The sequence below is a fragment of the Muntiacus reevesi genome, chromosome 1 (assembly GCF_963930625.1).
Source record: "Muntiacus reevesi chromosome 1, mMunRee1.1, whole genome shotgun sequence".
Taxonomy (NCBI): domain Eukaryota; kingdom Metazoa; phylum Chordata; class Mammalia; order Artiodactyla; family Cervidae; genus Muntiacus; species Muntiacus reevesi.
This window is the reverse complement of record NC_089249.1, coordinates 21392313-21416848: the sequence shown is the minus strand read 5'-3', so window position 1 is coordinate 21416848 and position 24536 is coordinate 21392313. Positions and strand designations below refer to the sequence as shown.

General features: G+C 53.4%; 1 protein-coding gene across 4 annotated transcripts in view; it reads left to right on the top strand.

The window, feature by feature from the left end:
• Positions 1-47: 47 nt before the first annotated feature.
• Positions 48-24536, top strand: part of IL2RB (interleukin 2 receptor subunit beta) — a 30791-nt gene continuing 6302 nt past the window's right edge. Inside the window, exons 1-10 of one of the 4 annotated variants that reach the window (XM_065939267.1) lie at positions 48-681; positions 2977-3074; positions 17088-17208; positions 17529-17745; positions 18508-18640; positions 19191-19296; positions 20815-20963; positions 22101-22266; positions 22805-22925; positions 24287-24371. In XM_065939267.1, coding sequence (XP_065795339.1) covers positions 3066-3074; positions 17088-17208; positions 17529-17745; positions 18508-18640; positions 19191-19296; positions 20815-20963; positions 22101-22266; positions 22805-22925; positions 24287-24371 — 1107 coding nt within the window. In that variant the 5' untranslated portion in view covers positions 48-681; positions 2977-3065. Of the gene's footprint in view, positions 682-2976; positions 3075-13927; positions 14039-17087; positions 17209-17528; positions 17746-18507; positions 18641-19190; positions 19297-20814; positions 20964-22100; positions 22267-22804; positions 22926-24286; positions 24372-24536 lie in introns of those variants that run through there. The other 3 variants (XM_065939259.1, XM_065939253.1, XM_065939273.1) reach the window with 3 other exon arrangements.

Sequence of the window (24536 nt, the reverse complement as noted above, 5' to 3'; positions counted from 1 at the left end):
CTGAGTTATGGCAATGATCTATTTTGCCTAATAACTAACTTTCTTTAAGCCCAGAGCTAGTGATTACACAACAAAACAACTCATCTTGCTGAAGGGTAGGTTTTTTCTTAAGCTCTGTACTAATGATTATATAACAACAATATATCTTGCTCAAGAACATGTTTCTCTTTTTTAACAAGAACCTTCTGGCTAATCCTGTTATCCTAAAATACATGTTATGGGAGTGGGTCTACTAAGACTTTTAAAACCTTGAAACATTCTTTTAATCTATTGTTAGTAACCAATTGATAAAGTATATAAAGCCCCATCCCAGCTAGTGAGCGGGGCGCTCCCTGCCTCCTTCTGATGTCTATGTCAGAAGCTTTCTCTATCTCTTTTTCACTGTAATGAAACTTCTGCAAACCTCTGAGTGACTGGAGCCATGTCTTCGGTCCTGAAGCGAAATCCTCTCCTTCGGAGATCACAAATCTGAGACTGCTCACCATAAGCTATCACCTCCATCCATCAGTTCTTTCAATAACTACAATCTGAGCACCTTCCCTGAGTCACAGAGGACTTTAGTTGCCAGAGAACCCATGGGACTCCATGGACTTGACCTGTGATCTTGAGGAGCCACAGTCCAGCCAGGAGGATAGATCCCAAGCAAATCCTTCCTCAATGTCCAGCCAATTACAAATGAGAGTGAGTGCTCTGGGGAGACAGGTGGGTGCCAGGACTTAGCAGGCACATGTCAGCTTTAGATGGGGTGAGGCTGGTCTGGGAAGACTGTAGTAGGAGCTCAGAGGGAGCATGATGAGGGTCCCGCAGGTTTGAGCTTAGAGCCCTCCAGGGGCTGACAGGGAGGCAGGGGCAGGGGCAGCAAGGCTGAGACTTGCAGGGTGAGCAGGTGAGGTTGTATCATAAGTGCAGCAGGAAGCCTTTGTTGGGCAGCAGGTAGTTCAAGCAAGGACAGGATATTATCTGATTTTCATTCTAAGAGGACAGCAGCTGAGCCTGAAGGCTTGGCAGTGGTACTTGGGGGACAGAATGATGGCCAGATGAGCAGAACAAGGGAGATGGAGGGCTGAGGAGGTGGGTCAGAGCGAGAGCTTCAGGACTGTGAGTCCTTGGGTAGTGAGGGTTGGAGATGGAGGTGTTTGGGAAAGAGATATAGGAGGAGCAGAGGGCTGGGGCCTGGGGCTGTCTCAGGAACCCATTTCTGATCTGTACCAACTAGAGGAAGGTGAGGAATCCGTTGAGTTAAGCTTCCTTCTCTGTGTCTGGGGGTTAAGTGGGATGAAGGGTTCTGGGAGGCTGGAGGGCAGGGTTTAAACCTCCACCCTGCTGTGTGACCTAAGGCTGACATCTGCCCCTCTCTGGGCCCAGGCTCATCATCTCTACAGGGAGAGGGTAGATCTGAGAGTCTCCAAGATCCCTTGTGGGTCATTCTCCCGGCTTTCTCTTTCCCTGGGTTCCCCTCATGCTGCCTGCCTGGAATTGACGGGCCCTGCTTGCTTCCCCATCTTGTCTGGTGGGCACCTGGAGCTCCCCAGGAGGAAGAGGCCACCGTCCACTTCGGGCCGCCCTCCTTGCCTTCATCTCACCTTCCTGCTCCAGCGTGGAGGCTGGGAAGAGGCACACATCGCCCTCCTTGCCTTCATCATCTCACCTCTCCCGTATGGAGGCTGGGGCGCGGCACGCATCGCCCCCTGGTGGCAACTTCTGGGCCCATAACTCCGTGTTCTTTTTTTTTTTTTTTTTTTTAAACATTTATTTACTATTTCACTTCTGTAGGGTCTTAGTTGCAGCATGCAGGATCTTTGCTGCCTCACGTGGGATCTTTCCTTGTGGCCCATGCCGTACGCAGGCTTCTGGCATGTGGCATGGAGTGTGACCATCTCCTGCATGGCCGGGCAGGTTCTTAACCACTGAGCCATCAGGAAAGTCCCTTAACTCAAATGTTCTAAAGCAATTACTGAGCGCCCTTTGTGTGCAAAGTACTGAGGCAAGCGTGGAGGAGGTGGGCAATGAGGGGAAGGAGGGAAGGAATCTTGTGTGGGTGCTCAGAACTCAACTCTAGGTTCGCTGAGCTGAGCTCAGATCCGGATTACGAGGGAGCCCTGGGTGTCTTCCTATCTAGTGGTAGACATGGTAGATGGAGGTCCCGTGGCTGCAGTGGGCGTTCAACGCGTTCAATGGCATTGTAGGTGGACCGCATGTCAGAGTCGGTCCAGCCCAGGACAAGCAGACTGTGCTTACGACACGCGCGTGCTCAGTGCCTTCAGGAAAGACCACCTGGGGGGCACCCCATCTAGAAGGGCTCCCTGCTGTGTGCGAGGACATGCCAGCCTCAGGGTTCTTCCAAGCAGGGTGGAGTCCAGATGCTAAGGGCCCCTTTCCTATGCTAGTCAATACTGTGGTAGGGTGTCCCACAGAGCCAGCACTTCAAGGCTCTAGGGTTGGGGGCCTGTCTGGTACAGCAGATGTCTTGGGCATTTAGGCATCTCTTACTCCCCAGGTAGCAGCAGGACCAGCTGGATCCGTGTAGCTCAGGTGTGCTTGAAGGACACCTACCTGTACACAGGTGTGCTGGCTAGAATGAACACATCTGTGGGCACATCAGAGATGGCCTGGGCTTCACGCTATAGGAAGGAGTGGTCTCCTCATCACAGGGGGGCATTCAAGGGAGTCTGGGCACTCTGGGTGAGATGCTGTGGAGGGGAGCTGGGCATCAGTTGAGGGTTGGATGGGAGGGATGCTTTAAGCTGAGCTCCATGCACCTGCTTCAGCCACGCAGGCCACTTTACACCTGTATCTACACCCCACTCTACCCCTTCACTCAAGCTGACGCTTGTCCTGTGTTAGACATTTCAGCCTTCAAGGTCTGGCTCAAAGCTTCCTCCTCTCTGTGTGGCTGCCACAGGGAGTGTCTGAACACCTCCAGATAAAGTTATATTCACACATGTGACCATTCCTGTTTTCTGTCTCTTATATTAGGCCCTGGACTCCCTGAGGCAGATTTGAATCCTGAGCATCTTTTGTAAGGGTCGTAACTCCCAGGATGACACATACTTGACGAATGGTCCATGCAATTGGTGGGTGTTCTTACCTTCTGTGCCTGAGAAAACCATGACTCAGACTCTCCCTAGACAGGTGAGGGGCAGAAAAATAGTGGAAAGGCTGGAGTGGCTTCTGGAAGGTAGGGCAGCACAGATAGAACAGGCGCCGAATGGCCAGCAGTAACTGGAATCCCCATGGTCCTCTCATTCCGAAGGCAGTGGCCTCCCAGCAGTGAGGAGTGTGTCCTCTGGAGCCAGATTACCTGGGTTCAAGTCCCAGCCCTGGCACTAACCCCTCTGTGTGGCCATGGGCAAGCTATTTAACCTGTGCCTTAGTTTCCTCATCTGTAAAAGAGGATCATAAGAATACCTACCTGAAAGTGTTAGCTCGGTCATGTCTGACTTTTTGTGACCCCATGGACTGTAGCTCACCAGGCTCCTCTGTCCATGGGATTCTCCAGGTGAGAATACTGGAGTGGGTAGCCATTCCCTTCTTCAGGGGATTTTTCCAACCCATGGATTGAACCCAGGTCTCCTGCATTGTAGGTGCTTATCTTTACTGTCTGAGGTACCAAGTGCTGTTATCAGGATTAAATGAATTAGTATGATGCTTCTCAAACTTCCATGTATGCAGAAATCACCTGGGAACCTGGTTAAGATGCAGATTCAGATTCAGTCTGGGGTGGGGCCTGAGATATCGCATTTCTTACAAGCACCTGGGGATGCTGGTGCTTGTTGGACCTCAAACCTCACTTGGCATATTTAGGACTTAACACCCATAAACTAAGAACAGGGCCTGGAGCACGGTAGGGACTGGGGCAGTGTCGTCAGCTCTGGTACCTGGTACCTCTCAGAGAAGGCTTTGAGAACTTTCTGGACTCTTTCAGTGCACCTTCTCGGTGCTCTGCTGTCTGGAGCCTTGGTGATGCTGGTGCCTCTGCTGCTGTCTGAGGTCGGCCGTTCTGAACCTTCTTGGTGCTCTGTGCTCGGCGCGCTGAGGAGGGACAGGTGTTGGTGGGCAGGTGTCAGGACAGAGCTGAGCAGAGAGACACAGGAAGAGGGCCTGGCGGCAGAAGCAGCTCACCAGGCCCGCTCGCTCGAGTGTCCGGGCTCACCCTGGTGTGCGCTTCACAGTCTTAACCGCACACCTCGCAGCTTCCCCTGCCCCCTCCGCTCCCGCCGCCCCCTGCTTCCTGCGGGAAGGGCACAGGTGACTTCAGCCAGGGGCCAGCAGCACTCTGGCTGGAACCGCAGGCCCGAAGCCCCCGGCCACATCCTCTCGATGGAAGTGCCCCTCGGTTCCTTCCTTGCCCTGCCCAGGCCCCCCCACCGCGCCCGGGTTCTGGTGCACTGGCCAGGCCTGGCTGGTCCCTGAGTCCTGGCTTGGACAGTGGTGGTGAGGCTGGGGTTCCTGGGTGCTTCTGAAGAGGTGGAGGTTGGGGGGTGGGAGAGCGAAGAGGTTGTAGACAGAGAACTCTGTGTTGGGGGCCTGGATGGCTGAGCATCTGACTCAGCTCTGCCTTAGAGACCTGCCCCTCCCTAGGCGCCCTCATCCCACGGTCTTTGTTTTCTACCTAACAGGGTGTTTCCAGAGGGTGCCATGTGGTGACCCATGAAAAGTGGGTATACAAATCACCTTCCTCAGTCAGGAGCAGGCAAGGGCCTCCTGGCGGGTACAGCCGGTTGCTGACTGAGTTCCAGTTTAGGTTATTTCCCGGCTTCAGGCCCCGAGGAACGAGCTAGTCACAGCGTTCCTCCGGCCTTGCCCTGAGAGAGGGTGATGCAGCCTGGGGCCCTTCATCCTTTGCTGCTTTCAGGTTAGCTCATGAGCTCCCCGGGGCCCACGAGATCAAGGTCACTGGTTTAAGCCCCATGTGGGGGAGGAGGTAAGCATCCCTCCTTCCCACTCAGGCAGCTGCCCTGACCTTACCTGGTTCTCTCTTAAATAGGGAGGCTTCAGGGTGGGTGTGCAATGCACCCTCATGCCAGGAGCTCCCTCTGAGGGCTGAGAAGAGCCTCTCCCACCACCCCGTGGCTTCCCCCTCACCCCCCTGCACCCCATCCCAGCAGGGAAGCAAGGTGCCTGGTTCGGATTCCTCCAATCAGAGGATGCCTTTCCTGGAAGAATTCGTCTGACCTGATCCTGTCCTTGTAGGGCTGGGAGGCTGGGCCCAAAGAGGAGTGGTCTGACCCTTTTAGTTCTTGCTTATTCAGCATCATCTAGCCCCCTGTTTCTGGTAACATCACTCATTTCTCTTTAGAGATTAACTTTCTGCATTAGACAGCTTGGTCAAGCTGTCAATCAAAGTACCCCATTCAACCTCTCCAGCCAAGGGGTGGCCATTTGGCCTCATCATAGCCAATGGTACTCTTTGAAGAGGAGTGGAATGAAGCCAGGAAACAGCTGGAGTTTGGTGCCTCGAAGGCATCTTTGCAGCCAGGTCCCTGCAGCTGGTCTGGAATCTGCTCCCCTGAGGTCTTGGTCTTCGGAACCACTCCAGATCCTTTCATTTCTGTGTCTCCTGAGTTAGCCACAGCCTGTTCCTATGGTCCGCAGCCCCAGAGTGGTGATTACCGCAGGGGAGGACATGTGACTCAGGGATTGGGGGCGCTGCTGGGACTCAAACCCAGGTCCCTAGATTCCCAGCCTGTGTCCCCTGGAAGGTGCCCTGGCCTGGGAGGAGGGACAGGACTGAAATGAAGTAGAATCGCAGAGAAGATACATGTGTTCTCAGCTCCAGCCCGGTGTTGGGTGGGGGTGTTGGTGGTTTGACTGCTGGGCAGAGTGTGAGGAGGCGCGTGAAGGTGGGAAGGGGTCAGCTAGTGCTTGAGGCTCCCTGTTACCCTCACACACACCCTGGTCCCTGCCCAGAACCCCTGGCATGTGGTAGAAACTCCCTCCGGGTAGGAGTGAGGGGGGTGCAAGTCTTCCCCAGGGAAGGAGGAATTGGTAAGCAGAGCATGCACTGATCTGGTTCAGACAAGTCAGGCTGGGTCTGTGACTCTGTGCAGTGGGAGGACTCACAACGGGCTGAGTCTAACTCACCCTGAAAGCGAAACCAGCCACCCACCAAACATGGGGGCCTCCAGGAGGCTGTCTCTTTATTAACCAGCACCCAACGTGGAAACCAGTCAGCGAGAGAGATTCATTGTCAGCCAGCCCACTGAGTGTGCATGGGCCTCCCAGGCGTTCAATCATGGAATCGGCTAGGACATCCAGCTGTGACTGCCTCTTTAGAGTCACCTACAACTGGAGGACACAAGGCGGGTTTTTGTCTTACCCGCCTCTGTTTTGCCCTCAAGAGCTAGTGCTCACGCCTGGCCATCAGATCTGCATGACAACACAGATTTTATTCCAAGGGCCCCAGCAGAGAGAAAACTCCACACAGACACACTCCTCGTGTGCCCTCTCACTTGGTTTCCACCTTGCCATCACCCTAGAAGGTCAGCTCTACATGAAGAGTGGGATGGTGTGTGTGTGTGTGTGTGTGTGTGTGTGTGTGTGTGTGTGTGTGTGTGTGTGTGTGTTAGTCCCTCAGTGGTGTCCAGCTCTTTGCAACCCCATGGACTGTAGCCCACCAGGTTCTTCTGTCCATGAAATTTCCCAGGTGAAAATATTGGAGTAGGTTACCATTCTCTTCTCCAGGGAATCTTCCCAACCCAGGGATCAAACCTGGGTCTCCTGCATTGCAGGTGGATTCTTTACTGTCTGAGACCCCAAGTCCCAGGATGGGGTGGAGGACTAGTAATTAAAGATGATTTCGAGTCTTAATCTGCATGCTAAGTGACTGCTCACCCTGTCTGGCTTCAAAGCACCTGTGTCAGTCAGGAATCTCAGATGCAAACCAAAGAGCCCCACCTGGCCACTTTCGTTAGAAAAGCATTTGGTTCAAGATCTTCTGCAGCTCAAGAGTCTATAAACCAGGCTTGGAGGGGTACAGTTTCTGAAATGCTCCAGCCTCCTGGAGTTCTCTGCCTCCTAACCCGCATCCCTGGCTCCCATCCCGAGGGAGGTCTGCAGCAGACACTCCTGAATGGGTGAGCCTGATCATGTGCTCACTCACCCCGCTGCAAGGGAGACTGCAAAAGTAAAGCTTGAGCTTGTTACTTGGGACCCAGGGCTCCTAAACAGGTAAACACCACAAACACAGGAAAGGTTTGCAAAGCTGCAGTGTGACCACGATGAAAAATAAATATCCGGCCAGCACCTAAGAAGAAACATCCCCAACAGAGGGTCCTTGTCAGCCCTCAGCCCCACCCCTGCCTCCTAAAGTTGGCTTCCTCACACCTTGTGGCCGGCTGTGTGTTCTCTCTGGGGCAGGCTTGGTGGTGGGTGTCTTGCTGTGGGTTGAAGTTAGAATAAATGACCGTTATTTTAAGTAAGAGAATTTCACATTAAAAAAAAAAAATTCTCAATTTTCTGCTTTTTGTGAAAATTGAGCATTTCCTGGCAGTATTGAGCCATCGTTCCCATCTGCTATCGCCCACAGCAATGGAGACCCCAGTTTGCCATGGTCCCCTCCTGCCATCCTCAAGCGTGGGTTCCTACCTGGCCCCTGTGGCATCTGAGTTGGGGTCCCCCACCCAAACCCACAGCGAGGGAGAGACGAGGCCACCTCCCTCACCCAAAGAAAAGCCTTTGTTGTTGGGAGACCAAGGGAGTCAGATGTATTTTAGTGAATTGTCGACTGTCCGAAAACTACCTGGTCCCTGATATCTCTACAGTCCAGCTGGGGTGGCCCTCGACCTGAGAAACGATGTCAAGAGAAGCCTGTTTTAAACTTGGTGGAGCCGCTGTAGGAGCACACAGCTGGGAAAGCTTCGAGCTGCAGCTGTGGAGGGAATAATGACAGGGCTTCCCCCCATCAGCATGCTTCCCAGAGTGCCACCCAGAGGGGCCCTTCTCCACCCAGATGCTGGCCCAACACCTTTTGAGGCTTTGCACTTGCCCAGAGCTCCCGCTCATCCGGCTCAGTTCAGCCCCTTTGTTCTGAAGGAGACTCAAGGTCTTTTCCATACCCTCATCGTGGTTGTTTTGGAATCTGCCAAAATATGGCTGCCTCTCTTCTCTCAGTCCCACCTTATTTAGATCCTTGAGCTGGCAATGAGATCCACATTCCAAGACGCCAAGAATCAAGGGCCAGAGGAAGGTTTCACAGTCTCTCTGTATGATCCTGGGCCAGGTGATAGCCAGATCTGCCTCACCTTGCACCTGCCTACAGCCTGAAGCAGGCATCTTCAATGCTCAGAGGAGTTCAGGGTTCCCGTTCTCTGGCTGGAGGCAACCATCTAGGGTTCCCATCCCTGTGGCCAGGCTTGACTGGGGCCATCATTCCAGAGCTGGGTGAGCTCCTTACCCTGTTTACTGCGTTCCTCCAAGCAGACACTGTAGACAGTACTGACAGCTGGGGACAATCTAAGCAAAGGGACATTTAAATATTTTGCCATTCCTTAATAAAAACACCCAGAAAAGAAAAGCAAGCAAGCATAACCTCTAGATAGAGAGGAACTTCTCACAGACACTTTGCAAACATCACACGTCCTCCTTCCTCGCTGCAACACCTAGATTGTCTTCTGAGAAAGATCACAGATCTTGGTGAAACCTACTTAAGAATAAGAACTAGTGAAAAGATCTTTTTTCTACCTGTTTCTCACGGGAAAGGGGGGGAAACCATTGCAGGAGCTGTCAAAGGATCCTCAGAGCTTTCCCGACTGTCCCCATAGCAGGACTCTGGCCTGGCAGTCAGGAGACAGGGGTGAGGAGTTGGTGGACTGTGGACAAAACGCTTCCCTTCCTAAGCACCATCAGCACAGCGAGGTGACCCCCACGCCGGGGCACCCCAGCCTTCCTCTGCAGAGGTTGGAATTAAGCAGGAGCAGTGGGAGGTCTGGTGTCTGGTGACCCTTGAGGAGAACCCCAGCCCCCACCAAGGGTCCCAAGCTTTTACAGTTTAATTCTGATTCCTATTTTATTTATTTTCTTAAATAGATATTTTGTTCCCATGAAACAAAGTTCAAAAGGTACCAAAGGTTATTCAGGAAATATCCCCCACCCTCCACGGCTTCCTGGGTCTCCTAGCTCCCTCCCTGAGGTCAATCCAGTCCATAACAATTCGTTCCAGAACAACTCGGTGCCTGTACCTGCCAGGTCACAGACACACGCACACAATACACACTCACTTGCACACACATTCTCACAAATGCACAAGCACACACCCCACTCCCCCTCACACACGCACGCCCTCTCACACACAGACAGGCTCATCCTACACCCATCAGGCACTCACACCTACCCACCCCCACACACTCGCACACACCCTGGCACATGTCCCTTCACAGTCACATGCTCATGCTGTTACACCCTTCCACTGCACACTTTGAACTGAACTTGGCTTGTCTGCACCCACTGGCACATCCTGGGGATTGTTTCACATCAGGATTAGACAACTGTCCCTTCTTTTTTTTTTAAAAAAAAGAATTTTATTTATTTGTTTTTGGCTGTGCTGGGTCCTTGTTGCTGCATGGACTTTTCTCTAGTTGTGCTGCCTAGGTTTCTCACTGCAGAGATTTCTCTTGTTAAGGAGCACAGGCTTCAGCAGTTGTGGCTCCCGGGTCCTGGAGCACAGGCTTGATAGCGGTGGCACACGGGCTTAGCTGCTCTGCAGCAGGTGGGATCTGCCCAGACCAGGGACTGACTCGGTGTTCACTGGCAGGTGGACTGTTTACCACCGAGCCACCGGAGAAACCCTGGCAAACCTTTTGAAGCTTCAAATATTGATATTCTCTGTGTTGTTTCTAATTTGCCATTTCTGGGTCCTCTAGGGCATTAGAGATTTGAAAACCTCAGTTCTTTTCCTTTTCCTTTCCTTCCTTCCTTCCCTGCAGCTTGACACCTCTGTGTGTCAGGTCATTTTCGAGGCTCTGGGACAATCTGGGTGAATCAAACATGATCCCTGTTCTCAGGCAACTCCTAGTGTGGACACCTGAACAGACAGTCATGACCCGAAATAAGCAAGTGATGTGTGTCTCAGATATGATCAGGCTGGGGTAGGGGTTCCAGGAAGAATTGGTTTGAAATCAGCCAGTTGAGTTAGTCTGGAAGAGTGGGCTGGCAATGGGGTGACCAGCTCTGTCCTAGTTTTGCATTGAAAGTCCTGTGTTCTGGAAACTGCCTCAGGCAAAGCAGGACAGCTGCTTCCCCTGGTGCCGCGCTGGTGAGGAACAGGATCAGGGAATGACTTTCTATGTGAATGTCATTATTTGCATGAGACATGAGTTGCTCAGGAGCTAGTGCTGGAATGGCTGATGAACCAGGCCACTCATGGTGGAATGCAAACAAATGGTCATGTGACTCAGGCATAGCCAATGGGATGTTAACTTAGGGCAACTTTGGGGAAAGGTCCTTACCTGGCAGAGGATGCCCTTCTTTGCTTCTTCCTCCACTGTCCGACTGCAGGAATGCATATGTGATGGATGGAGCTTGAACTGCTTTCTTGGTCCATGAGGCAGATGAAAGGTATTGGGGATGCCCCAGTAGCAAAACGGAGCGAACTGAGGATTCTGATGACATCATAGGGCCCCTCCACCAGCCTTCAACAGCCTTCCTCTGACGACTTTTTAAAAATTTGTTTGTTATTTTATTTGTCTGTGTCGGGTCTTACTTGTGGCACATGGGCTCAGTAGTTGCAGCACATGGGCTTAGTTGCTCCGTGGCATGTGGAATTGTTATTTCCCTGACCATGTCCCCCACATTGATTGGGAGACCCTTAACCGCTGGACCACCTGAGAAGTCCCCAGACGGCTTTTATGTGAAAGAGAAATAAACTTGCTCTCTTACTTTAGGGTCCTGTTACGCTCTTCAGTTCTCTTTTGACAGACACAGCTGGACGCAGTGCAAACTGGGACATTGTTGCAGAGTGGAAGGGGTGGTGGCCGCAAGGGGGTCTGGGCTGGCACAAGTCAGGGTGATGATGGGGTCCCGGGGTGGGCCTGGGCTGCAATGTGTAGTCAGCAGAGGGTCCCTGGGGAGAAGATGGTGCAGAAGTCTGAAGGCTGCTACGGGGCCCTGAAGTTACCTGGGAGCTGGAGCACAGAGGAAGGGGGAGGGGGCATTTGGTAGCGGCCACGGCCGAGGTGGGCACAGGGTCTGGCATCCCCAGAAGAGGCAGCCCTGTGATGGGTGGAAATGTCATGGTCAGAAAGGACACAGGAGCCAGAAGGGCCCAAACACACATGCCCCAAGCTCCTGTGAAAGTGGGGTTTCTGGGCAGGAGCCGGCTCTGTCTATGAGAGCCAAGGGTGCAGTGAGGTCGGTTCACAGTGGGACCCTGAGGACACAGTGTGGAAGGCGCAGGACAGGGTTTAAGGGGCTTTGTGTATTGCGTACTGGGACAGAAGGGGGATGGCTGGAGGAGGCTGGGTACAACCCCCAAACTCCTGAGATCAAGGTCTGGGCAGGCCTGAGAGGGCTCTGTCAGGCCCCTGCCATTGGAAAAGTTTCTGGATTCCTCTTCAGGTCATCTCAGAGAGAATCTGATGTCCTCTGTCAGACAGACTCTGGTTCTAATCCCACTCCTGCCGTATTCTGGTTGGGTGACCAGTGAGCCTCAATTTCCTTGCCTGTAAAATGGGAAGGAAGGCATTAGCTCTGCAGGGAACATGAAACCAGCTGGGTGGGCACCAGTGTGTACACAGGGGGTGGGCGTGGAGGTGGGGTGCTTGGCATGCTTGCTGATGGCAGCCATGCCTGAGCATGGACGAAGCTGGGTCCACAGTTTCTGCCTTCACCTGCAGATGGATTTTATCATTCTCTTTTTTAACCTGAAGTGTGGCTCGGACAGTGAAGAATTTGCCTGCAATGCAGGAGACCAGAGTTTGATCCCTGTGTTGGGAAGATCCACTGGAGAAGGGAGTGGCAACCTACTCCAGTATTCTTGTCTGGAGAATTCCATGGACAGAGGAGCCTGGCGGGCTACAGTCCATGGAGCTGGAATGAGTCGGACATGTCTGAGAGACGAACCCTTTCACTTTTCGCTTTCATAGTTAATTTGCAATGTTGTTAATTTCTGCTGTATAACAAAGTGACTCAGTTATATACCCATATGCATTCTTTTTTATATTCTTTTCCATTATGGTCTATTCCAGGGGATTGGATACAGTTCCCTGTGCAGTATAGTAGGACCTCGTTGTTTATCCATTTTACATGTAAGAGTTTGCAAGTTCTACTAACCCCAAACTCCCAATCCATGTCTCCTGTTCCCACTTCCCCCTTGGCAACCTTGTGTCTAATCTCTATGTCTAGGAGTCTGTTTCTGCTTCATAGATAGGTTCACTTGTGTCATATTTTACAGTCCATATAAGTGATATCATATGCTATTTGTCTTCCTTAGACTTTTCTTTATATGCATTTTTTCTTTTTTATATGCATTTTTAAAAGCTTTAAACTGAGTTCATGAGTTTGGCGACAGGAAATACATGCGTGTGGTATAAAAGGGTCTACAGCAAAAAGCGGCCTTTCTCTCCCTTCCTGAGCTGGCTTTCCCCCTGGGAGAATCAGCATCCCTCGCTGAGAAGCTTCCACAACTACTCTAGCCTTAATAAATCTCGGCTGTTATCTTCATCTTTGTGGTGCTTGAGTTTGTCACTCTCTCCTGCAGCCAGAAGACTTGCTCTAGGGGAGAGGGGAGATGGGCTTATTGAGGGCCCACTCCATGGGGTCACCAGGTGAGAGGCTCACGCCCTCCTGCCGTTCGGTCCTCCTGGCATCCCCGCAGGAACAGCCACCCCTCGTTCTCCAGCCGGGGACAGGGAAACACAGGCGAGCAGGTCACTCAGCTTCCAGGAGCCTCGAATCCGGTCTTGTTCTTCTCAGCCACGCTGGCTCCTGCCTCCTGCTCAGAAGGGAGTCGGCCTGATTGTCTAAAGGGTCTTCCACTCTGTTTTCTCACTTCTCTGCTGACAGAAACTTCTGCAGAGCCGCTCTTTTCACTCCCCGCCCTGCTCACCCCATTCCCTGTGGTGAAAGAGATGGCAGCTCACAGGAAAACCTTCCCCGAGGCAGAGAGTTTAGAATCAAGAGGCAGCAGAGTTGCTTCTTCTGACACTGGATGGAACGTCACGGGGTCCCTAGGCCTGCGACACTGGATATAGGTGGATATGCACCTTCCCAAAGAGGGAGTTTGTAACTGCTCGGTATTAAAAAAAAAAGAAAAAGCCTGGAACTGATTCTCTCTGCCAAAGAAAGGAGGAGAAAGGGGATTATAAACCGTGACTTGAGAGGCAGAGGAAGGTTCTAGAATGTTCAATAAGTGGCCAGTTTGCTTGCAATTGTTTGCAAAGGCCCCCCAAATAGTCACCCCGGAATGCTAAACTGAGTCAGGGGCTTCTTGGAAGGCCGGGTGAGAAAGGATGTCTGAGGGAGTTGGAGTGTCTCATTCCATGGCTGGGGTGCACCTCAAGGGACCGGTTTGAGTGAGGCCTGGGTGTTAGTGGACCTGTGTGTGACTGGATGAAGGTGTCGGAGGCTTGAGGTGGCCTGTGAGATGGGGTGGGGGTGGCATGAGAAGGAGAAGAAGGGGCCTTGTCCCCATGGGCTCTTGGGTGCAGAGCAGCACCTATTTAAGAGTGAGAGACGGCACGTATGCGACGGTGTACACGCGCGCCTGCTGCCGCAACACCCACAGTGGCCGCCCCCCCCGACCCCCCCATACCCCGGCCGCCCCCAGCGGAGGAGGTAGATCTTTATCTGGCCCCTGGTGCTGCAGGAGTTTCAGGCTTTCTAACCAGTCAGATCTCCCCCGCCTTCCCACCCCCAGGCCTTACCCCCTCCATCCTCTGCACAGGAAGTGGGCTGGCCCTGGGGTTTTAGTCTGCCTGCTTGGCCCCGGCAGCCTTCTACTACCTGGGCCGAGGGAGCCGGAGCCCGGCCCTGGGGAGATGGCTGCGGTCCCAGCAGCGGAGAGAAGCAGAGAGAGCGCGTCGCAGCTCCATGTCCCAGACAGGTAAAACCCACCCTGCCCTGGCCCAGCTCGGCCTGATCCCCAGGCAGCCCAAGCCTCCCTCCTGGCCCCTGCCACCAGCCAGGGGGCTGGAGGTGAAGGACACGGGGATTTCTTTCAACTCTGACTCAGACCCACCAAAAGTTTCTGCCTGATCTGCCATCTCTCAGCCCTTGCCCCTAAGCTTAACTTAGAGCTCCCCAGGGATGGGGCAGGCCCTGTTCCCATGGCTCTGGCTTCAGGTTCTAGTCTTTCCCTCCCTCCCAACTCTCACTTTGGGAGGCTGGGAGCTACTCTGGGATGAGGGGCTTTCCCAGGCCCTGTGCTGGGTCCCCCAACTGAGAGGAGTGGAGAAGGAGGTTCGAGACCTGGGAAGGGGCAGGCTGGCTGAGACTCAGATGTGCTGGGTGCCCAGAGAGGGTGTGGGGTGTGGGTGGGAGAGATGTGGCCTGTACTGGGAAGGTGCCCCTGTATAAAGGGCACCTCAGAAGGCTGTGGGGTGAGGGAAAAGGAGAGGGACCCTTCTGAGACCTGGCTATGAAGTGGGTATTCTGGGAGGTTTCTGGGAGCCCTGGGCTGGAGGCTGAACTCCTGAGCTTGAGCTCATCTCTGTTGTCCCTTACTTGTATGTGTGACCCAGCAGGTCAGGAGGGTCTCCAGTTACCCCCAAAGTCAGGGTCTCCCTCCACTCCTGGGGGCCGAGGCCTCCCACCCTGAACTGTGTTTGGAGCACCTAAGGGGTGGAGCCACCCCCAAGGGTCCCCTTTCTTCCCCTAAAGCCAGCATCCCACACCCAGCTGGGGAGATGCTCCCAGACTTAAACAGACAGAGGGAGTCTTAGAGTGGGAGATGAGGGGTTGGCTGGAGAGGCCGAGGGGAGATGGAGCCCATCAAGGTCAGAGGAAAGGTGGGATGTGACTCAGACTACTGAGCCCCTGCTTCAAACCCTCCCCCAGCCCCTGGGTACCCCACATCCCATGATATTGACCCTGGCAGAGCCTCAGGCTATACTGACTGGGTTCAAATCCCAACTCCAGCCCAAGAGGCTTAGAAGGGACTTAGTTTCCTCATCTGAGAAAAGGAGTCATAACAGTATCTACTCATAGGGTTTCCGTGAGCTTTGAATGAGGTAACATCTGAAAGTGCTAAAGACAGTGCTGGGCAGAGTGATGTTGAGCATTAGTCATCATGACCACTATCATCACGACCACCGTCACCATCACCATCACCTCCATCCTCATCACCATCATCATCATCATTATCCTCTTCTAACTTGATATCAGATAACCTGCGTTAGAGGCCAGTTCCTTGGGCAGCTGTGACAGTCTTGACACCTATCAAATGGGGATGACAACACACATTCCCAGGGCAAGGTGGGGACCTAATGAGTCCATGAGTGTGCTCGGCCGTGCAGTTATGAAGGGCAGGGCACAGATGCGTGGACGTGTGTGAGATTTCAGGATGGAGCCAGCTGGGGACTCAGAGATCCCACTTGCCCTCCCTGAGGCTGGGCCTCATCGTTCCTCTGCCAGCTTGAGCAGGTTTCTTAACTGACCCGAGACTGTCTCCTCCTCTGCAGGAGCAGGCAGCCTCAGAGACAGTTGGGAGCCCTCCTCACCCCATCCTCCTTGCTCTTTGCCCGCTCGGGGTTCCGCCGCACGGTTTTGGCTATGGGTGGCGGGAACTCATTCTAGATGATGCTTCTTCTCTTGCCCGACTCACTTAGGCTGGGGCTGTGGTTTGGCCCTGACCTTCCTGTGATCTTGCACAGCTTTGCCTCTACCCTTCTCCTCTCACACGGAGGCTCTGTGTCAGATCCTGTCCTGGGCCTAGGGTGACCCTGCAGGTGGGGCTCTGGCCCCAGGCAACTCCCTGCGGGGGTCCCCCAGGGCCATGATCCACAAAGAGAGGGCACCAGGGGCTTGCTGGAGCTGCTTTCCTGGGCTCCCCGGCCTCTGGGGTCCCAGCCCTGGGCTCCATGCTATCATAGGTTGGAGGATCCAAAGAAAGAGGCAAACAGCCCCATCCTGGGAGCGTGGCCCTGGGGAGACAGTAGGCTAGGCAAGGAGGTGCCCCCAGGTACCTCTTTGGGCCCTTCTCCACAACCAGGTCAGGTGCTTTCTACCCCTGCCAGGGTCTGACTCCCCAGGGAGGGGAAGCTGTGGGCCCTACCTCTGGGACAGAATCTGGGTGGGGCAGAATGATGGGAGGGAATGGGCCTCAGGGTGCAGTCCCGGGGTGGAAATCCAGCTCTGCTTCTTCTGTGATTCGATCTTGGGAGAGCTCATGGCTTAGAACCTTGGTCTCCTCATCTGAGTAAGGAGACAGTATATTCTCCCAGCCCCTGCTGCTGGTAGATTAGATGAGCTGGTGCAGCAAAACCCTGGCACAGGGTGAGGGCTTCGTCCCCATCCCCCACCCCACTCGCCTCCTCTAGAATTGCTATGAGGTATCCTTACGAGGTGATCAGCACAGTTTACTGGGCTCCAGGCAGTGTTCCTTGGCTCTGATTCCACAGCTGCCTCTTATGAGCTGTGTGACCTTGGGTAATTTGCTTCACCTCTCTGCACCTCAGTTTCTCATCTGAAAATGGGAATAATGAGTGTATCTCCAGTAGATACCCTGATTGCCATGGTTAAAGATTTAAAATAGAACCTGGCATAGAGGAACCTCTTGACAGATGGTTTTGGTGTGGTTAAGGGGGCAACTGGGTAGAGAGGAGGTGGGTTCTAATTCCAGCTCTGTGCTGGCCTCTCTACCTGGATGTAAATAGGTCTTTCCTCTCTCTGGGCCTTATTTTCCCCAACTTTTAAACAAGGTTGGACATGCTAGAGAGTCCTTTCAGCAATGACAACATGGGTCCCTGAATCTTGAAAGGAAAGGAAAGAGCATGTGTGGGGCAGAGGGAACCGCAGGTGCAAAATCCCTGAGACTGGCATGGCGGGGAGCCGATGGGTGCACCTCGGGAGGACAGAGCCCAGCCTGTCTCCTGGGTGGGGGAGGGGGTGGCTGGGTGCTCACTCACGCTCTCTCCCCTTCTTCCTCCATCCAGGGCTCCCTTCCCCAGCCCCCACCCGTGGATGTGATGGCGGCTCCGGCTCTGTCCTGCTGCCTGTGCCTCCTCGTCCTCCTCTTGCCCCTGGCCATCCCTCAGGCATCTACATCAGTGAACGGTGAGGACCCTGGCATCTGGAGAGCTGGGCTTTTCTCAGGAGGGAGGCCGAGGCCCTTCTAGAACTTGTTCTGAGAGCCCTGATTCTTGGCAGAAGCTCCGTCAGCAGGTGGGGGAGGGGGCCAGTGGAACCAGACCGCGTATCTACCTTCTCCCTCGACCATCCTGTCTGCACGGTACCCACAGGCTTCTCCAGATCCCAGGAAGACAATGTCTTCTTGTCCTTGCACTGCCTCGACCAGTCTGGGAATCTTTGCAGGCTGTGGGATTTAGTTTTGTCCTCTCTGAAATGGACCCACTAACCCTTTCTCTGCCCACCAGCATTGAGCATCTCCTCACGTGATGAGGACAGGCGTGGCGGGCGAACCCTTGAAGGCCATGGGTGCCCTACAGCCAGCCCCACACACCGCATCTTCATGGCATTTGCTTCCAACATCACATGCTTCTATAACTCAAGAGCCAATGTCTCCTGCATCTGGAGCCATGATGAGGGCCTGCAGGCCACCACCTGCTGCTTGCACAGCCGTCAGCCTAAGAGGTGCGTATGGGGTTGATGGCCAAATGCACACAATTGCAGGGTGCTGAGATCTTGTCATCCTGACTTTTAGACTCTTGAAATCCTACTAACAGCTCTGAGACTCCCAAGAATTCTGCACTTTGAGAATTTGGCCTAAAAAGACCCACAGACTGCTGGTATCACAAAACTACGGAAGAACTGGGGGTCAGATATTTAGACTCCTGGAACCTGAGTAGCAGTAGCGATCTGGGCTGCAGTGGCAGGCCTGGGCATGAGCCAGACTAGATAGTTTGGGGACACTGGGCTGCTCGCCTGATACGCCGAGGATGGACTCAATGTTAGAGGCAAGGAGGACCGAATGGGGTTCCCCAAAGTTTTTGAGTAACCTGGGATTTTGTGAGATGCCTAGGACAGCTGTGGGGACAGGGGACTGGGGAGACCCACCAGCTGGGAAGGAATCCGTGAAGGGGCACTGATCCGAACATCCTGCTGGTAGCAGCCAGCAGGGCAGCTCTGACCTTGGCTCCCAGGTGGGTGGTGATTCTAAGGGCCTCTGGAGGGCCCACCAAGGATTGTCCACACCCTCAGCCCTATGGGAGAATTTGGAAGGCTTTAGGTGGGAAGGGCCATGTGCCCTGAATGGATTTGTTTCTGGATCACTTTCACTGCCCTGGGGCTTGACTGGGAGGGACAGATGCTCACAAAGGGATGCAGGGCAGGTGGGGTTGGTATAAAGCCTGGGCTCAGATCAGTAATGCTGCATGGGGACCCTCCTGAGGCCAGCTCTGAGGGGGTCCCTCTTTTTCTTCAAAGAGAGGAGTTTTTTCCTACAAAACAGTGGAAACACACCTGTGAGCTGCAACAAGTGAAGCCGGGATCCTGGGCATGCAATCTGGTCCTAGGACCATCACCAGAAGTGAGTAACCAGAGCTGAGGGGGCGACCAGCAGAGCTGGTGGGTGCAGAGGAGTATCTTTCTGGTGGAGGCGCCAGCACACCCAGTGGTCAGGGGCTGCCGCAGAGTGGGCTTCCTGGGCTGGGGAGGCAGGAGGAAGAAGGCAGCATTCATGAAAGCAGATGACTGACCCACGGGTGGAGGGATCTGAATTTCATGAGGTGTTGGCTACTCAGCTCTGCTCCTGCCTACTGTCTGCTTTTATAAGTTAAGTTTTATTGGCACACAGCCACACCCATTTGCTCTCTTGTTTTTTTATGCCTGCTTTTGCAGGACAGCCACAGTGGCAACGTTGAATAGTTGTGACAGAGATCATATGACCTGCAGCATCAAAAATATTAACTATCTGACCCTTTTCATAAAGTTTGCTGAGCCGTGCCTTAGATGGAGGATGTCAGGGAGGAGGTCCAGCTTATTACAGCCATGGTTTCCCCTGCCATCCACATCTCAGCAGCCTCTCCATCCCCACACCAGCTACTGGAAGTTTTATCCCCAGTATCCTTCCCTTTCAGTCTCAGAAACTGACCATAGTGGACGTCATGAAACTGACAGTGATGTGCTCTGAAGGCGGGAAGTGGAGGAAGATGATGACCCAGGATATCAAGCCCTTTGATTACAGTGAGTGAGGACTCCAGGGTGGAGCTGGCGTGGGGTGGGCAACCACATTCTTCCCTGCCTCCCTCTCTAGTCTCTACTCTCTCCCCATCAACTTCCACATCCCCATCTGAGCAACTCACTGCCGGCTGAACTTGGGATGAAGTCCCGGACACTTACCCTGGTGTTCAAGGCCATTGGGTCTGGCTTCCTTCTCCAGAATGCCTCCTCTTATGGCTTATATTCCTGCCACACCAGAGGCCAGCTCTCCAGGCTCAGCTTGCCCTTCCATGCCTCTAAACACTTGCACACCATGGACCCACTACTTGAAAGTCTCTTGTCACCCTGAAAATTGTCACTCATGCTTCAAGTTCAGTGAGGAGTCACCTCTTCCAGGAGGCCTTCCCATACTCCTGGAGCCCTTGGTACCTTGGTACCTCCTCTTTATGTCCTGGGTCTTTGCTGCCTGATAATGGGTCTGTCTCCCTCATTGGACTGTGAGTTTCCCTGAGGGCAGAGCTTCTGCCATTCTTACATCTCTGTTCTGAATACTCAGCATAAGGGATGATCTGGAAGTGACTGTAATCTGAATGGCAGGTCATTTAACATGTCTGAGCCTCAGTTTCCTCATCTGTAAAGTGGGGATATCCAGTTACCTGCTGCCTATAGTTGCTGTAGGGCTTCTGTGGTGGCTCAGTGGTAAGGAATCCACCTGCAATGCAGCGGACGTGGGTTAGATTCCTGGATTGGGAAGGTCTCCTGGAAAAGGAAATGGCAATTCCAAGTCTTCTTGCCTGGGACATTCCACTGACAGAGGACCTGGTGGGCTACAGTCCATGGGGTCGCAAAGAGTTAGACACGACTTAGCGACTAATCAACAGCCACAACAACGTGGTTGCTTAGGAGCCTATGAGCCAAGACACAGAAATATCTCAACAAACATTTGCTTATTATTATTTGTGGAGTTCTACAGAATCTCAGAAGTATAAAAATTTAGATCAATTGAACTTCAGAATCATACAAACTTATAATCATCCAAGATTGCTGAAGTAGAATTAAATAAAATAAATGAGACGATCCAGGTAAATCTCTGATCAAATCTGAGTGCTGAGAAAGGCTGCCTTGATTCTTTCATTCTGCAGATATCTAATCAATTGCCCACCACGTATGGCCAGGTAATGTTCCAGGCACCAAGGATACTCCAGAGATCAAGTCCTTGCCCTCAGAGAGCTCAGTCTAGTGGGGGAAACAGAAAACAAATAAAGAATCAGATATTTAATATGTCAGATGATGATAAGTACTAGGTAGAAAAATGAAGCAAGCGAGGGGGATGGAGGGTGGTGGGTAGTTGGAGCAGGCTTCTCTGAATGGGTGACATTTGAGCAGGAACCTGCCGATCCCTGGGAGAAGAGAACATCGGGAGGGAGGAACAGCAGGTACAAAGGTGGAGGTGGGAGCTCAGCTCAGCTTTCTCATCTCAGCATCAGCATGTGGCATCCCCCAAGCTTGTTCTCTCTGCCTTTGTCTCTCTCCTGTCTCCAGTTCGTCTGGTTCCACCCCACTCACTCCAAGTCATCCACGTAGAGACCCATAGGTGCAACATAACCTGGACCGTCTCCCAGGTATCCCACTACATCCAAACAGACGTGCAGTTCGAGGCCCGGACTAGGTCTGCGGGCCACAGCTGGGAGGTGAGTATACCTGGCTGCGTCCCACCTGCCCTAATTCCTCCCTGTCCTGTCACCCTGTCCATCCTTCATCTCAGCAAAGCCACAGAAGCCCCTAATCAACCCCTGCTGCTCCTTGGAACTGCCCCCCCACACCCTCCCTCTGATGTCCCCTGACACCCCAGGGGTCCTGCCGATGGCGGTTTCTAGGCAAGATTTACAAAGCTAAGAGGCAGCAGACTCTCCCTCTGAAGATTTCAGAGGCCCTGGGCAGCCACCATTCCCTCTTCAAATCCAGTGTGGTCCAAGTGCACGGAGGTTGATCACTTATTCATTCACTTACCCACTCCTTTATTCGCTCATTCATTCAACAAACATTCCCTGAGTACCTACTACGTGCTGGATGCTGGGGAGAGAATGGAGGGAGAGTTGGACAAGCTGCCTCTGAGGAAACTCACATGGGGGAATAGGAGCAGACTCTGCAATGTTTTTACATACTCTCATGAAATTTTACTGTGATAACACAGTTGAGAAGGGCTAGGCCAGGCACCTTCAGACTCATGTGACCAGGCCTTTCTGAGATCTGGGCTCAAGTAGGAGCTGATTATTTGAGGATCTGGGGAGGATCTTCCAGGCAGAGGAAAAAACCATTGCAAAGGCAAAACACGGCCTGTGTGTCTGGTGTGCTGGAGAAAAAGCAAAACGGGTGACGCCGAGCGGGGAGAGGTCTATGGGAAGCCCCTCTTTCTGGCTGAGTGTAGAAGAGACTGCCGTAGAGCACAGGGGTATGGGGCGCAGGGAAGGAGGGAGACCTTGGATGGGGCTCAGAGGTCGCGGGAGCTCAGACCTGCAGGGGGAAGGAGTGGAGGGAAGAGAGAAGGGTCCAGAATAGGTTCTGGAGGTGGAACCAGCTGATTGACAGATGGCTTTGGATACTGGAGTTGAGTGAGGAGGAGGGGTTCAGGAAGACCCTGATTCTTGGGGCTCCTGCAAAGTGGTTAGTTGGGGAGCCTTTCTGTAAGAGAGGGGGACAGGGCAGGGTGCATGGCTAGAGGGGATAAAGGAAGGCACTGCTCTGCTCATATGCTCAGCCAGCCCTGCCACAGGAAGTGAGGGGGCAGTGCAGGCCCCTCTGGTCTGACAGCCCTATCTCTGCCCCAGGACGCCCCACTGCTGACCCTCAGGCAGAACCAGCAATGGATCTCCCTGGACAATCTCGCTCCAGACACAGAATATGAGCTTCAGGTGCGGGCCAAGCCCCAGCTAGGCAGGCATGAGGTTTGGAGCCACTGGAGCCAGCCCCTGGCCTTCAGGACGGTCCCTGCAGGTACTGATGGGGAGCTGAGGTGGGGATGCAGCCTGGGTAATGGGGAGGGACTGGCGGGGCAACTTTGGGGTATATTCACAGCACCCTTCGACCATCTTTAGCTCACTGGATGTGACCTGCAGGGTGAGAAATGTGGGCAAGTTTTGCAGATGGAAACAGGGATTCGGTGACAGGGTGGGACTTCTCAGAGGCCTTGTGAGTTAGTGGGGAGGCCAGTGAGGCTCTTTCTTCTCTCTCCACCCTTTAACCTCAAGCTTTTGGTTTCTGCCAAGGTCTGGGGTGGTCTGTTTTCACCTGTTAGCTTATTTCTTCATCTGTGAAGTGGGTACCACGGTACCACGGCAGGGCTGCTGTGATGAAGTCATACAATGCCCCATGTCGGCTGAGCACACAACAGGTCTGCTGGATCACCTGGGACCTTATAAAGGCCTTGGGTCATCTCTCAGCACCACATTATGGGTGGGGGATGCTGGAGTGACTGGGGGTGGGGCATACTTCTTTAACCCCTCCCCTTCTCCTCTTTCTACCCTCTGGGCAGAAACCAGGCAGAAGATCCCACCTCTCCCTTGGTTGGGCCACCTCATCTTGGGCGTTGGCAGTTTCTCTGGTCTTGTCCTCTTGGTTTACTTTCTGGGCAACTTCCGGTGCATCAGGCTATGGTAAGAAGAATGCCCCCTCCCCGGCTTCCACGTCTCGGTCTGATATCTCCCATGGCCAGGTCAGCTTCTGGGCTGAGCCCCGTATTCTGACAGTCCAATGCCCCCGCTGCCATCCCAAGGGCCCTCCCTGCCTAACATCTGACCTTTTCCCCAAAAAAGGGAGGCCCAAGGGACCAGTCCGAGAGGAGAAGAGTAGGGAGAACCCCATGGCAGCCTTGCCCGGAGCATTAGGCTCAGGACTGGAGTATGTACATGTATATGAGCCAGCTGCTTTGTGTTGGGGGCTGGGGTGTCGTTATGGGTCTGACCATTCATTTGTTCTTTCCTTCATTTGCCGAGTCCCAGCTCAGAATCAGGTATGGTGCTGAGCGCTGGGAATGTAAGCACAGCCACAGGCATGTTGTTGCATTTTCAGGGACTCACCGTCCCATGGGGGATGGCAGATATGTATAATGCAGGTTTATAATGACATGAGATTAGGGTGGTGAAGGAAGGTGCTAGATGTACTAGAAGTAGACAATAGGAAGGGGAGCCTCAGCTAAGAGGTGACCAGGGGAAGCATCCCCGAGGAGGCGATGATGGCATCGAAATCTGGAGGAGGAGCAAATTAGGCAGGGAAGGGTCAGGAGCTTGTCCATCCCAAGCAGAGGAAAAGCGTGTGCAAAGACCTTGGGTGGAAACAAGGGAGAAGCATTCCAGGAACAGAGAGTATAGGAAAGTGGATGTGGTCAGAGACCAGAAGGAAGTCTGGGACCTGAGCCTGGACTTCTGGGCAGCAGCCAGGTTTCCTGGGGTCTTGAGGCATACATCTTGAAGTGGATGCACACAGACACTGGGGCACTTAGCTTGGCAAGCAGTGCATGGGCTGGGATTCAGCTTCTCGTCACCACCTGTCCTTCCCCTTAAAAAAAAAACAAAAAACCCAGGCGCCCTTGGACAGTGCACAACTTGAACCACTGTCTATGGCAGCCTTGATGAGGAGGCCCACAGTCTGGCCTCTCTCTTACCTCCCTCCTCTTGGTTCACTCTGCTCTGATCTTCTTTATGGTCTCCCATCCCCACGTCCTTCTTCTCTCTCTCCACAGAACAAATGGTATACTTGCATACTTGGTTCATTAACTGGCTCCTCATTAGAATGTCAGCTCCTTAAGAGCAGGGACCTCCTCTGTTGATTCTTCTTGTGTTCCCAGTGCCCAGCACAATACTCTCCCTTACTGGGCATGCAATCAACATCAACAAAATAAATGAACGTGTGTGGTGAGGCTCTGTGCCCTGCACTCAGACCTGTGGGGCTGATGGCAGGACACTGTGGGCCCTCTTCCCTTCTCACCCTTCTTCCCTCCCTCCTCTCCCCTCTGTAGGCTGAAGAAGGTTCTGAAGTGTCACATCCCAGACCCCTCGGAGTTTTTTTCCCAGTTGAGCTCTGAGCATGGAGGAGATTTCCAGGTAGGAGTCTGGAGGAGGAGGACAGAGCGGGCAGTTGACACGGGCTGGCCAGAGGGTGGGCTGGGGTGTGGACAGGGTGGGGATGAGGTGGAGAACAGAGGGTTTTGCACTTCGGGTGAAGAAATGCAAAGTCAGCTGCCTCGCAGGTGTGTGTGTGAACAGTCG